The 12,665-nt window shown below is 72.3% G+C and overlaps 2 protein-coding genes across 2 annotated transcripts; one reads left to right on the top strand and one right to left on the bottom strand.

The window, feature by feature from the left end:
- Nucleotides 1-1,265: 1,265 nt before the first annotated feature.
- Nucleotides 1,266-2,477, bottom strand: AURANDRAFT_65281 (hypothetical protein; the record flags this gene model as incomplete). Its single annotated transcript, XM_009040172.1, has 2 exons — nucleotides 1,266-2,004; nucleotides 2,287-2,477. 2 exons carry the CDS (start codon nucleotides 2,475-2,477, stop codon nucleotides 1,266-1,268), a joined length of 930 nt encoding a protein of 309 aa, XP_009038420.1.
- Nucleotides 2,478-2,953: 476 nt separating this feature from the next.
- On the top strand, nucleotides 2,954-4,474 carry AURANDRAFT_71912 (expressed protein; the record flags this gene model as incomplete). Its single annotated transcript, XM_009040385.1, has 1 exon — nucleotides 2,954-4,474. One exon carries the CDS (start codon nucleotides 2,954-2,956, stop codon nucleotides 4,472-4,474), a length of 1,521 nt encoding a protein of 506 aa, XP_009038633.1.
- Nucleotides 4,475-12,665: the final 8,191 nt, after the last annotated feature.

Genomic DNA, 12,665 nt, shown 5'->3' with positions numbered 1-12,665 from the left:
TCCGCGGGCGGCACGTAGCGCTCGCCCGCGAGCGGCGACCCGCCGGCGAAGGGCGGCGGCGGGCCCGGCGCCGCGGGCTCCCAGGGCGGCGGGAGCGGCGGGGCGGCGGGTCGCGGCGGCGCGCGCGGATCGCGCGGGCGTCGGAGGCGCGCGTCGCCGCCGCGCCGCCGCTTCCGGTCGGAGCCGAGGTCGGGGTACCGGAGCTCGAGCTTCGCCCTGCGGATGTCCTTGGGCGTGCACAGGCCGCTCGTGCCTGCGCCGCGGCGCTCCGCGGACCCCCGCGGAGCCCCTCGGGCGCGCCGGCGCGCGACGGTAGAGGCTCACCCGCAGGTCGCCGCAGCCGCGGACGCTCCCGTGGAAGGCGGCCTCGAGGTCCGCGAGGGACGCCTGCGGGGGGGTCGCGTGCGCGGGCGCCGGGCGCGATCGGCGCGGGCCCCGCGCGGGCCGCGGGCCGCCGCCGCCGCCGCCGCCGGCGCCCGCCGCGCGCGCGGCGGGGTCGTCGACGTAGGCGCGCTTGCCCATGGCCGCCTCGCCGGCGAACCGTTTACTCACGCGCATGGGGGTGCAGTTCAGGAGGCTCGCGAGGAGGGCCCGGAGCATGGCCCCGTCCGGGCAGCCGACGAGCGAGCCCCGCCGGAAGTCGCGGGCGACGGCGTTCGCGTAGGCGATCTCCTCGGCGCCCCACTTGCCCGCGCGGAGCTCGACGGCGCCCCAGGGCCGCCCGGAGAGGCTCGGCCGCGCGGGCGGCGCGGGCGCGTGCTGCCGATCCGGGCGCTGGTGGGCAGCCCGGGCCGGCGGCGGCGGCGGCGGCGGGAAGAAGCGGTCGCGCCGCTCGACGAGGCGGCGCGGCGCCGGTTGCGACGCCGGCGCGGCGGCGTCGGGCGGGAGCGCCGGCGGTTCGCTCATGGCGCGCGAATCCTTGAGCTAAAGGCGTCCATTGCAAAAGGGACTCTCAACTCGAAGTTACGCACGTTGAGAATGCACCCTAGAACCGGCAGAACACACGGACGATAATTAGATCATGAAGCGCACTGCTACCCCACCCAAGCCAAACGTACGCACGCCTTGCCGTTTAAGATTGGTCCTGCCTTTAGATGCCGTTGGACAGGCCGCTCGCGGCCGCGTTCGGGACTTGCTGCCCACGCCGCGACGTCCGACCGGAACCCACGCTATGCGGGGGGACCGCCGGCCACGTCGCGACGAGCATGACACTAGTAGTTAGACTTCCGACGGGGGTCGCGCGCCGCGGCCCGCGGCGATCAGGATCAGGAGATCGTCTCCGGCGGCGGCGGCGGCTCGGCGTCGTCGCCCGAGTTCGTGCGGATCCAGGTGCGGAGCTGGCTGTTCTCGTGCTCGACGGTGCTGAGCCGCTCCCGGAGCCGGTCGCGCTCGTCGACGAGGACCTGCTCCTTGCGGCGGAGCGCGTCGTTCTCCTCCTGGAGGTGCTCGAGCTTCTGGCGCTTGCGCTCGCGGGAGATGCGCGCGTGCTCGCGGTTCCGCTCGCGGCGGATGTCCTTGCGCTGCTTCTCGCTGTCGCCGTCGCCGCCGCCGCCGCCGCCGTCGTCGCTGTCGTCGTCGGCGCGCGCCCGCTTCGGCGCGCCGCGCGCGAGGGCCCCGGGCGGCGGGCGGGGCGGGAGGCCGCCCGACGCCGCGGGCAGGCTCAGGTCCCGCGGCTCCGCGCCGCGCGGCGACGAGAGCGCCGCGACGGCCGCCGCCTGCGTACGAAACGCGCGTTTCGCGTCCCCGGCGACATAAAGAGGACGCGGCGCGCGCGCCGTCGCCGTGAGCTGCTCGTGGCTCGAGATGCGCCGCAGGCTCGGCCCGGACGCGGCCGTCGGCGCGGCCTTGAGCGGCGCCTGCGCGCGTTCGAACGGTCGGGCGGCGCGCGGCGCGGCGCGTCGGGGCGCCGCGGGACGCGCGGTCGTCTGCGTGCCGTAGGCCGGCGACGAGTCGGCCTGCGTCGCCACGGCGGAGAGCGCGCTCAGGTTCGGCGAGTCCACGGACCTGCGCGGCGGCGGCGTCGGCCAAATTCGCGTCCGCGGCGCTTCGGGACGCCGCGCCGCCGCGCCTGCCCCGGGCCTCGCCGCCGCCCGCCGCCGCGGGGCGCTGCCCCTGGAGCGCGCGCGCGTCGCCGCCCGCGCCCTACGGATCGCGCGTTCCTTTCCGCGCCGCCGCGCGCCGCGGCCGCTCTCGGGGCGCGCGCGGGGACGCCGCCGCCGCGCGGGCGCGAGGTCGCCGCCGGCCATGAGCTGCTGGAGGTCCAGGCTGTCGAGCAGCGCCATGGACTTGAGGTAGGGCGACGACGTCATCAGGGCGTCGCCCGGCCGCTGGAGGCCGCCGGGCCCCTCGGGCGCGCCGCCGGGCGGCGGCGCGGCGATGCCGAGGCGCCGCGGGAGCATGCCCTTCGCCACCTGCGGCTGCGCCGGCGCCGCCGGCGGCGGCGCCTGCGCCGGCGGCTGCGGCGGCGGCTGCGACATCAACACCAAGGCCACTGTTCGGGCTACGACGTCGAGGCCCAGTTCGAGCGGGTTGATCGTCTCGATCACAAGATCGCCTTGCCTGCGATTTGCGTCGGCCTCATCATCGACCTCACCAAGCGCGTGCGACGCCATCCTCGCGCGTAGCGTCACAGAGGCTGAGCAACATGCCCATCGTCTCTTCGCGGGTCGGCGTCGACCAGCCCGCGGCTGCTATCGTCCGGAAGACTCCTGGCGAGTTTCGTCGCGCTCTGTCCGCGCCCGGACGTGTCGAGTCGGATTACGTCGGGCCAGCGGCGGCTCGTAGCGCCACGAGGACACGCCGGCGCGTCGCGGACGGCGTTCGATCCTTGGCGTTTGCGCGGAGAGGCCGTCGAAAAGCTAAAACTTTGTTGACGCTTTTAGTTGTTGTGGCAATTCGAGTCGAGAGAGGCTATAGAGGCGCTCTCCGAGGGCGGAACCAGGCACACCGACCGATGTCGCGCGCCACTGCCTTCGCCGACGCGCTGCGCAAGGACAAGGGCGCGCCGGAGAAGTGGAAGGTCACGGTCGCCGTCGCGGCGCCCGACGACTGCGGCACGGTCTGGTACGCGCTCACGACGCGCTACGAGGGCACGCGCACGGCGACGGCGACGCGGCGCTTCTCCGAGTTCCGCGCGCTGCGCCAGGACGTGGCGAAGGTTCTCAAGCTGTCGGCGACGTTCCCCGCGCGGTCCGTGCTGTCGGGCGCGCTGTCGGCGCCCGCGCTCGAGAGGCGCGCGTCGCGACTAAGGGACTGGGTCGCCGAGCTCGCGTCGAAGCGCGACCGGCTCGACGAGGCCCGCGCCAGGGCGCTCCGCATGTTCCTGGGCCTCGAGGCGGGCTGGGAGCGCCGCGACGACGACGCGCCGTCGACGCCGAGCCGCTCGGTCGCGTCCACGCCGAACCGGACGCCCGCGCGGGACGACGACGACGACGACGACGACGACGAGGCCAAGGACGACGCGCCGCCGGCGCCGCCGCTGCCGCTGACGAGCGAGGCGCTCGCGGAGCGCGACGCCCTCCAGGAGCAGGCGCAGGCCCACGCGACGGCTTTGGAGGACAAAGACGCGGCGCACGCGACGGCTTTAGAGGACAAAGACGCGGCCCACGCGACGGCTTTGGAGGACAAAGACGCGGCGCACGCGACGGCTTTGGAGGACAAAGACGCGGCCCACGCGACGGCTTTGGAGGAAAAGGACGCGGCCCACGCGACGGCTTTAGAGGACAAGGACGCGGCGCACGCGACGGCTTTAGAGGACAAGGACGCGGCCCACGCGGCGGCGCTCGAAGCCGAGGACGCGGTCCACGCGACAGCTTTGGAGGCCAAGGACGCGGCGCTCGCGGACGCCGCGGAGGCGTTGCGAGCGGCCGAGGGCGCGCGCGACTCGGCGCGCGGGGACCTCGCGACGGCCCTGAAGCAGCAGCGCGACTGCGCGGCGGCCGCGGCGAAGGCGAGCGCCGCGCAGCAGGACGCGCTCGCGTCCCTCGAGGGGACGCTCCGGGAGCGCGAGGCGGCGCACGCCGCGGCGCTCGCGGACCGCGACGCCGTCTTCGAGGCCGAGGCGGCCGCGGCGAAGCAGGCGGCGGCGCGGGCGGCCTACGCCGTGGGCGACGCCGAGGCCAAGTTCGCCGACGAGCGCGCCGCGAAGGACGCGCTCGCCGCCCAGCTCCGCGCGAAGACCGCGGACCACGAGGCCGCCGTCGCCGAATGCGCGGCCAAGGACGAGGCCCTCGAGGACGCGGAGCGCGACCTCCGCCGCGAGCGCGACCGCGGCGACGCGCTCGCGCGGGCCCAGGAGCAGCTGCTCTTCCGCCTCGGCGACGTGGAGGCGAACGCGGACCGCGACCGCGCCGAGGCGGCGGCGCTCATCGCGCGCCTCGAGGCCAAGGCCGCGGAGCTCGACCGGCTCACCTCGCTGCGGCCGGGCCCGCCCGCGTCGCCGCGGCCCAAGGAGGTGCGGTGCTGCGCGCTCTAATCCCAGGCGAGGCACACGCGGAGCGCGCGCGCGAGCTGCCGCGGGCTCGCGTCCGCGGCGTCGACGACTGTCGGCGGCCGTCCGAGCCAGCGCAGGAGCCGCGGCGCCGGGACGTCCACGGCGCGCTGGTCCGCGCCGAAGTAGTCGAGCGCGCGCCGCAGCGCCGCGACCTTCTCCGCGCGCGGCGCGCGCGCGGCTAGGACGTCGTCCACGGACGCGTCCGACAGCGGCACGCCCAGGTCCATGGACTCGCAGCGGATGGGCGCCGCGTAGATGCGCGCGTCCGTGGCCGGGTCCGGAGCGAAGGACCGGCCGTCCCAGTACTCCTCGCCGTAATCAAAAGTCAGCTCCTCGCCCGCGGCGACGTCGCGGATCGCCGTGAAGCGCACGCGCGGCGGCGACTCCGACACCTCGAAGTCGAGGGCCGGGTCCAGCGCGTCGTGGTTCATGCGCTTGGACCAGTGGTCGCACCGCTCCGCGTCGATGTAGAGCTCGCCGACGCGGAACGCGTACTCGGGCTCGAGCTCCGGGTGGCGCGCCGCGACCTCGTCGGCGTCGATGACCTCGCCGGCGTAGTCGACGACGAAGGTGCCGTTGGCGATGGCCGCCGTGGCGAAGACGCCGAGGCCGCGGTCCGGCGTCGGGCGCACGGCGACGGAGCCCGAGGCGTCCTCGAGCGCGGCGGCGCGCCGGCGCGCAGGCGCGAATGGTCTAGACGGAGACGGACGGCGCGCAGGCGCCGTTGGTTTTGGTGGCGCCAGGAGTGCTGTGGCGCAGGCTGCGAGCAAGACGCACGCCGGCACAAAGCTGCGGGCCATCGCGATCGATGCTCTCCGTCTTCAACTTGCAGTACAATGCCTATGTTTCCGCTGAACGAGAGGTCGATCGTCTGGTGATCTCCGCTGAGGTGGGGCAGCCCTCATGGCCGTCGTCTGCACGAACGTGGTCAGCTTCCGGTGGACGGGCAGCCACGCCGTCTACAAGATCCGCTGCGCGGCGTCGGGCAACTCCTGGGAGGTGGAGCGCCGGCACCGCGACTTCGCGGGCCTGAGCCGCGTGGCCAACGCCCTCGGCGTGGGCACCGTGCCGCCCTTCCCGCGCATCCGCGGCGGCTGGCGCATGGACGACGTCCACCTCCTCGAGCGGCGCCGCGACGCCCTCGACCGCTGGCTGAAGACGGCGGCCGCGACCGCGCCGGCGAGCGCGATCGACGCGTTCCTCGAGCGGCCGCCGGCCGAGGACGCGCCGTCGGCCGTCGTCCAGCGCGTGCTCGCGCTCCAGCGGCCCGAGCCCCGGCCGGCGGCGGCGCCGCCCGAGGCGAGCGGCGCGGCGCTCGCCGCGCTCTGGGTCACCGTGGCCGTCGCGACGGCCACGGCGGGGCCGGCGGCGGGCGTCGCCTGCGCGTGCTCCGCGGTCCTCGGCGCGCGCGCGCTCGGCCGCGGCGGATCCGCCGCGCCGCCGCCGGCGGCGCTGCAAACCCCGCCAGCGCTGCAAACCCCGCCGGCGCGGCCCGAGGCCGTCGCGACGGCCGTCGACGAGGCGCGGGAGGAGGACGCGGAGGCGCGTGCGCCGGCGGTCGTCGCCGCGGGAGCGCCGCGGGCGTAGGTCTCGCGCCTGAAGCGCGCCGCGGGCGGCCGCGTGCCCCTGTCCATGGACGACGCCTACCTGCGGCGCCTCCTCGACCGCGCGGGCCCGCGTCGCGTCCCCGGGAGCGTCTCGGACGGCGCGCCCTCGGTAGGCGGCGACCGCGACGCGACCTGGGCGCGGCGCAAGGTCGCGGGCGCCGCGCGGTACCGCCGCGACGCCGGCGGCGGCAAGCCCGCGCCCATCGCGCCGCGCGTCGCCGCGGCGCTCGCGCGGGCCGGCGTCGACGCCGCGGGCCGCGACGAGCCGCTCGCGACCGAGGAGAGGCTCCGCGCGGCGGGCAAAGCGCTCCGCGGCGGCGGGCTCTACGTCCGCGGCCGCGACGCCGCGGGCCGGCCCATCGTCTGGGCGCGGTCCGGCCTCATCGACCTTCGCAACCTCGGCGCCGCGGGCGAGCGGGCCTGGGTCGACGCCGTCGCCACGCTCTTCGAGCTCTGCGCGCTCGCGGGCGGCGGCGGCTTCACGCGCGGCGCGGCGCCTCGAGTCGAGGGCGATACGACGAGAAGAGCGCCTCTCCCTCCGATGCGACGAGAGAAGACGCGAAACGCCCACAGGTACGTCGAGGCCGCGGACCTGTCGCCGTCGCGCGTGCCGCTGATGACGGGCTGGCGCGTGCTGCGGGGCGGCCTCGACGCGCTGACGACGGCGTTCCCCGAGCGCGGCGCGGAGTTCGTCGTCGCGGGCGCGTCGGGCTTCAACCGCCTGCTCTTCAACATGGCGAAGCCCTTCATGCCCGCGAGCCTCCGAAATCGCATCGTCATGCTCCCGCGCGGCGACCGGGCCGCGGCGAAGCTCGCGGCCGTCCTCGGCGGCGCCGACGCGATCCCCGACTTCCTCGGCGGAAACGCCGCGCACGTCTTCCATCGCACCGACGACGGCGACGTCGACTTCGCTCGCGCGTTCGAGGAGCTGCTGCTGAGTCGGCCGTAAGCGGCGTTTGGTTCTTAAGTGAGGTCAAGTTGAAATTCAAACACTGATCTTTTAGCCTTTGAAGAGAGCGCATGGTCGCGAAGCTCGGGCCGGACCACCGCACGACGAAGATCACGGCCGCCGACCTGCGCTACCTCGTCGACGACGACGCGGAGGTCGCGGGCATCCTGCGGCGGGCGGACACGGGGGGGCGCTGCGTAAGGTGGGCGGGCTAGGGTCCGACCCCCCCGCGACGGGTCTCGAACAAACGACGACGTCCGCGAAGTCCGGGATTTGGCGGGGTGGCGACACACACGACGCCGACGCCGCTCGCGCCGCTCGACGATCCCACCTCCGCCTCGTACCGTCGCCAAGCCGCGACAACAGCGACGTGCACGTGACGTGCACGAATCAGCAATCTCCCCGACGATCATGCAGAAGGCGATGAAACTCGTCGTCGCCCTCGCGCTCTCCGCGCCGGTCGCGGCCGACATCCCCAAGTCCATCTACCTCACGCACGGCCCGAAGGAAGGCGCCGACTGGGCCACGTACGACGCGATCCTCCGCGAGCTCAACGGCGACTTCGAGATCATGGACTTCTCCGACGACGAGGCCGCCGCGTTCATCGAGCGCGAGTACGCCGGCACCGAGCTCGCCGAAGTCTACGCCGCAGCGCCGCGGCCCGTCATGAAAGCAGATCTCTTTCGCCTCGCCGTCGTCGCGAAGAACGGCGGCTTCTACCTCGACAAGGACGTGCTCGCGAGGAAGAACTTCGCCCCCCTCGCGGAGGCGTCGACCGCCGTCTTTCCGCTCGAGTGGTGGAAATCCGACGACGCCTTCGCGGCGCGCCACTTCGCGCGCCCCCGCGACGCCTTCGAGCACTTCCAGGTCGGAAACTACGCCTTCGGCGCCGAGGCCGGCCACGCTCTCGTCGTCGACGCGCTCGACGAGGCCGTGCGCCGCGCCAAGGCCCTCGAAGACAAGGACGAAGTCACCGACTTGGACGTGCTCCGCTCCACGGGGCCCTACATGCTTTCTGAGGTTTACCACGGCGGCCGCTTCGCCGGCGGCATGTACGACGACGCCACGCTCCTCCGCGGCGACGACGAGACGCCCGCGCGTCCCTCCGACGGCCGCACAGAGAACGACTGGCACAAGCTGGGCGCCTACGGCGAGCACATGCTCTCGCACTCCTGGACGTCGCGCCGCCTCACCGACGACTACTACGAAGAGCCCGTCTGCGAGTCGTCGACGTCGTGGCACCTCCCGAAGCGCCCGTCGAAGGACTGCGACTGGATCGGCAAGAAAACGGGCAAGAAGCTCAAGCGCGCGTGCAAGAACACCAAGGACTCGATGGGCGTTAAGGCCAAGGACGCGTGCTTCGTCGAATATACACGTGCGACGAGGACGACGGCCCGTGGAAGTGCGAGGACGACAAGAGCTGGTATCAGAACAACAACAAAGGGAAAGACAAGACCTGCAAGTACATCAAGAAGCGCCTCAAGAAGTGCAAGAAGCTCACGGAGAAGAAATGCAAGAAACTCACGAAGAAGGAGTGCTCGCGCGTCGGCGACGACGGCCGCGAGGCCTACGACGCGTGCCAGCTCACCTGCGGCACCTGCGACGCGGAGGACGCGCCCTTCGAATCGGACGGGCCCGAAGAGTTCACCGGCGGGTCGTGCGCCGACAACACGAGCAAGAAATCGTTCACAAAGGACGCGCTCGGCTGCGAGTGGAAGAAGAAGAACGCCAAGTGCAAGCCCGCGAAAGGAGGCTTCACCGCCGGCGGCGGGTCGACGACACGGTGCAAGGACAACACGAGCAGGAACTCGTGCAAAAAGGATGTGCTCGGCTGCAAGTGGAAGAACGACAAGTGTAAGCCCAAGGGCGCAGACAAGGGCAAGAAGGGCAAGAAGCTCTAAGCCACGCACAAGGCGCAACTAGCTCGCACAAGGCGCGCAGAAGCACCCACGCACAAGGCGCAACTAGCTCGCAGAAGGCGCGCAGAAGCACCCGCCGCCGGCCCGCTCCGCGTACCCGCCGCGCCGGCCCGCTCCGCGGACCCGCCGCCACCCACATGTATGCAATATGACTCCCGGACAAAATGATAATACCCTAGTCATCTGAAGGCGCCCCCTTCTTGCCCTTCCCACCGCGCTTCCGAGCTAGTGTAGGACTTAGTGTGGGGTCCGAGCGGACCCCCGGCGAGGGGTCTCGAAAGTCGTCTCCGCACGAGCTCCGGGAAAAATAAAAAGAGCCTCACCGAGCGTCTCGACCTCGTACCGTCGCCACACCGCGACAACAGCAACGTGCACGTGCACGAATCAGCAATCTCCCCGACGAACATGCAGAAGGCAATGAAACTCGTCGTCGCCCTCGCGCTCTCCGCGCCGGTGGCGGCCGACATCCCCAAGTCCATCTACCTCACGCACGGCCCGAAGGAAGGCGCCGACTGGGCCACGTACGACGCGATCCTCCGCGAGCTCAACGGCGACTTCGAGATCACGGACTTCTCCGACGAGGAGGCCGCCGCGTTCATCGAGCGCGAGTACGCGGGCACCGAGCTCGCCGAAGTCTACGCCGCGGCGCCGCGGCCCGTCATGAGGGCGGACATGTGAGCGCTCCCGCCTTGCCCGCCGCCGCGCCCCCTGGAACACCGGCCCGTAGGTTCCGCCTCGCCGTCGTCGCGAAGAACGGCGGCTTCTACCTTGACAAGGACGTGCTCGCCAGTGTCGCATAGGTGCCTACGTAGGCGCCTACGAGGCTACGTAGCCTCGGCTCGAGCCTCTGGAGCCTACGTAGCCTCGACCGGAACCTACGGACCTATGACCTACGCGCCCACGCAGGTGCTCGCGAAGAAGAACTTCGCCCCCCTCGCGGAGGACTCGACGGCCGTCTTTCCGCTCGAGTGGTGGAAGTCCGACGACGCCTTCGCGGAGCGCCACTTCGCGCGCCCCCGCGACGACTTCGAGCACTTCCAGGTCGGAAACTACGCCTTTGGCGCCGAGGCCGGCCACGCGCTCGTCGTCGATGCGCTCGACGAGGCCGTGCGCCGCGCCAAGGCCCTCGAAGACAAGGACGAAGTCACCGACCTAGACATCCTGCGCTCCACGGGGCCCTACATGCTCTCGGAGGTATACCATCAGGGTCGCCTCGCCGGCGGCATGTACGACGACGCCACGCTCCTCCGCGGCGACGACGAGACGCCCGCGCGTGCTTCGGACGGCCGCACGGCCAACGACTGGCACAAGTTCGGCGACTACGGCGAGCACATGCTCTCGCACTCCTGGACGTCGCGCCGCCTCGAAGACGACTACGGCGACGGCTACGATCTGCCGCCCATCGACGTGCCGCCTGTCGACGACGGGCCCTTCCCGCCCGACGAGCCCATCGAGGAGACGCCCGCGCCGACGGGCGGCTTCGGCGGCTGCGAGTCGTCGACGTCGTGGCACCTCCCGATGCGCCCGTCGAAGGACTGCGACTGGATCGGCAAGAAAGATGGCAAGAAGCTCGAGCGCGCCTGCAAGAACGCCAAGGACTCGACGGGCGTGTCGGCCAAGGACGCGTGCTTCGTCGAATGCAACACGTGCGACGAGGACGACGGCCCGTGGAAGTGCGAGGACGACAAGAACTGGCTTCAGAGCAACGAGAAGTCGCGCGGGGGCAGTGTGGATTCCAACCACTGGTTTGGGGGGTCGAAAGAGTGTGGTCCAATCCGTTCGATTACGCGCGCATTGAAGTCGGGTTGAAGATTTGGAATCCACACAGGCGCGGGGGCAAAGTGAAGCCCAAGGACTGCAAGTACATCAAGAAGCGCCTCAAGAAGGTCTGCGACAAGGACCACAAAAAGTGTAAGAAGCTCACGGAGAAGGAGTGCTCGCGCGTCGGCGACGACGGCCGCGAGGCCTACGACGCGTGCCAGCTCACCTGCGGCACCTGCGACGCGGAGGACGCGCCCTTCGAACCGGACGATCCCCCGTTCGGGTCGTGCGAGGAAAACACGAGCAAGAAGTCGTGCAAAAAGGACCCGCTCGGCTGCAAGTGGAAGCACGACGAGTGCAAGCCCAAGGACGACAAAGACGAGGACTGGCCCGAGGACGGCGACGGGTGGGGCGACAAGCCCCCCTGCAAGAAGAAGAACGGCAAACCCTGCAAGGACGGGCCGGACGAGGACTGGCCGGAGGGCGACAAGCCCCCCTGCGAGAAGAAGAACGGCAAACCCTGCAAGCCGAAGGACGGGCCGGACGAGGACTGGCCGGAGGGCGACAAGCCCCCCTGCAAGAAGAAGAACGGAAAGCCCTGCAAGGAGAAGGGCAAGGGCAAGAAGGGCAAAAAGTTATAAGCCGCGCACAAGGCGCAACTAGCTCGCACAAGGCGCGCAGAAGCACCCCGCCGCCGGCCCGCTCCGCGGACCCGTCGCCGCCCACATGTATGCAATATGACTCCCGGACAAAATGATAATACCCTAGTCATCCGAGGGCGCCCCCTTCTTGCCCTTGCCGCCGCGCTTCCGGGGCGGCGCGTCCTCGAGCTTCTGCGACGTCACGGCCCACTTCGCGTCGACGGCGTCGAGCGCGGCCTCGCGGTCGTCCTTGATGCGGTCGCTCTCGTGCGCGCGGCGCACGGCCATGAGCCAGCGGCCGAGCTTCACGGGCCGGCCGGCGGGGCCGTCGGCCTCGTGGTCCAGCGGCACGTCGACGTGGCCCGTCTCCGCTTTGTAGGCCTTCAAAAGCTCGAGCATCGCCTCGAACGTCGGCCGGCCGCCGGGCTTGCCGCCGGCGCCGGGCTTGCCGCCGGGCTTGCCGCCGGGCTTGCCAGGCCGGCCGTCGGCGCCGGGCTTGCCGGGCCGGCCGCCGGGCTTGCCGCCCTTGGGTCTCCGCGGCTTCGCCGGCGCGGCGTCGTCGGCGACGACGGCCGCGAGGGCCAGCGCCGCGAGCAGGTAGCGCCGCGTCGCGCCTGCGCGGGACGCACGATACGTCGCGCCGCGCGCCGCGCGGGGCATCGATGCGCGCGCGCGCCTCGTCGCAGTGCTCAGCGAATGTAGGTAAGTTCGTTCCATCATCCGCGTGGCACGGAGGGCCCGCAGCGTCCGACGAAACAATAGGAAGCTCTCATCATCGCACGAATCGATCGGCCGCGAAGCGATGGCAGGACGCGGCTGCGCGCCGAGCATGGTCTGCGGCGTCGCGGCGGTCGTCGTCCGCGTGGCTGCCAGCAGTGGGTCGAGTGATCGGCCGCGGTCGGCGAGCCGCGTGCGGGACGCGTCCGGACGAGGCGTCTGACGCGCACGCGTCCCGACGCCTCGTGCACAGATGTTAGCCCTAGAACCACGGCGCCACCGCCGCCTTCGGCTTCTGGCGCGTGAACACCTTCCGCGTCGCCGTGGACCGCGCGCTCGCGGCCGCGTCCGCCGGCGTCGCGGACCGCACGGACGGCGTCTGGTCCCAGGTCGACGGGTCCTCGGCGATGGACATGGACCGGCGCCGCCGGATCGACGGCACCTCGGCGATGGCCTCGGGCGTCTTCGGCGGCGGCGCGGCGGCGGCGGCCTCCGCGTCGGCGTCCGCGGCGGCCCGCTCGCGCGCCGCCGCGGCGGCTTTCGCGGCCGCCGCGGCCTTGGCGCACGCCTCCACGTCCG

This window comes from Aureococcus anophagefferens (assembly GCF_000186865.1).
Source record: "Aureococcus anophagefferens unplaced genomic scaffold AURANscaffold_14, whole genome shotgun sequence".
Taxonomy (NCBI): domain Eukaryota; class Pelagophyceae; order Pelagomonadales; family Pelagomonadaceae; genus Aureococcus; species Aureococcus anophagefferens.
The sequence above is the reverse complement of the archived record's forward strand: the minus strand, read 5'-3'. Positions and strand labels throughout refer to the sequence as shown.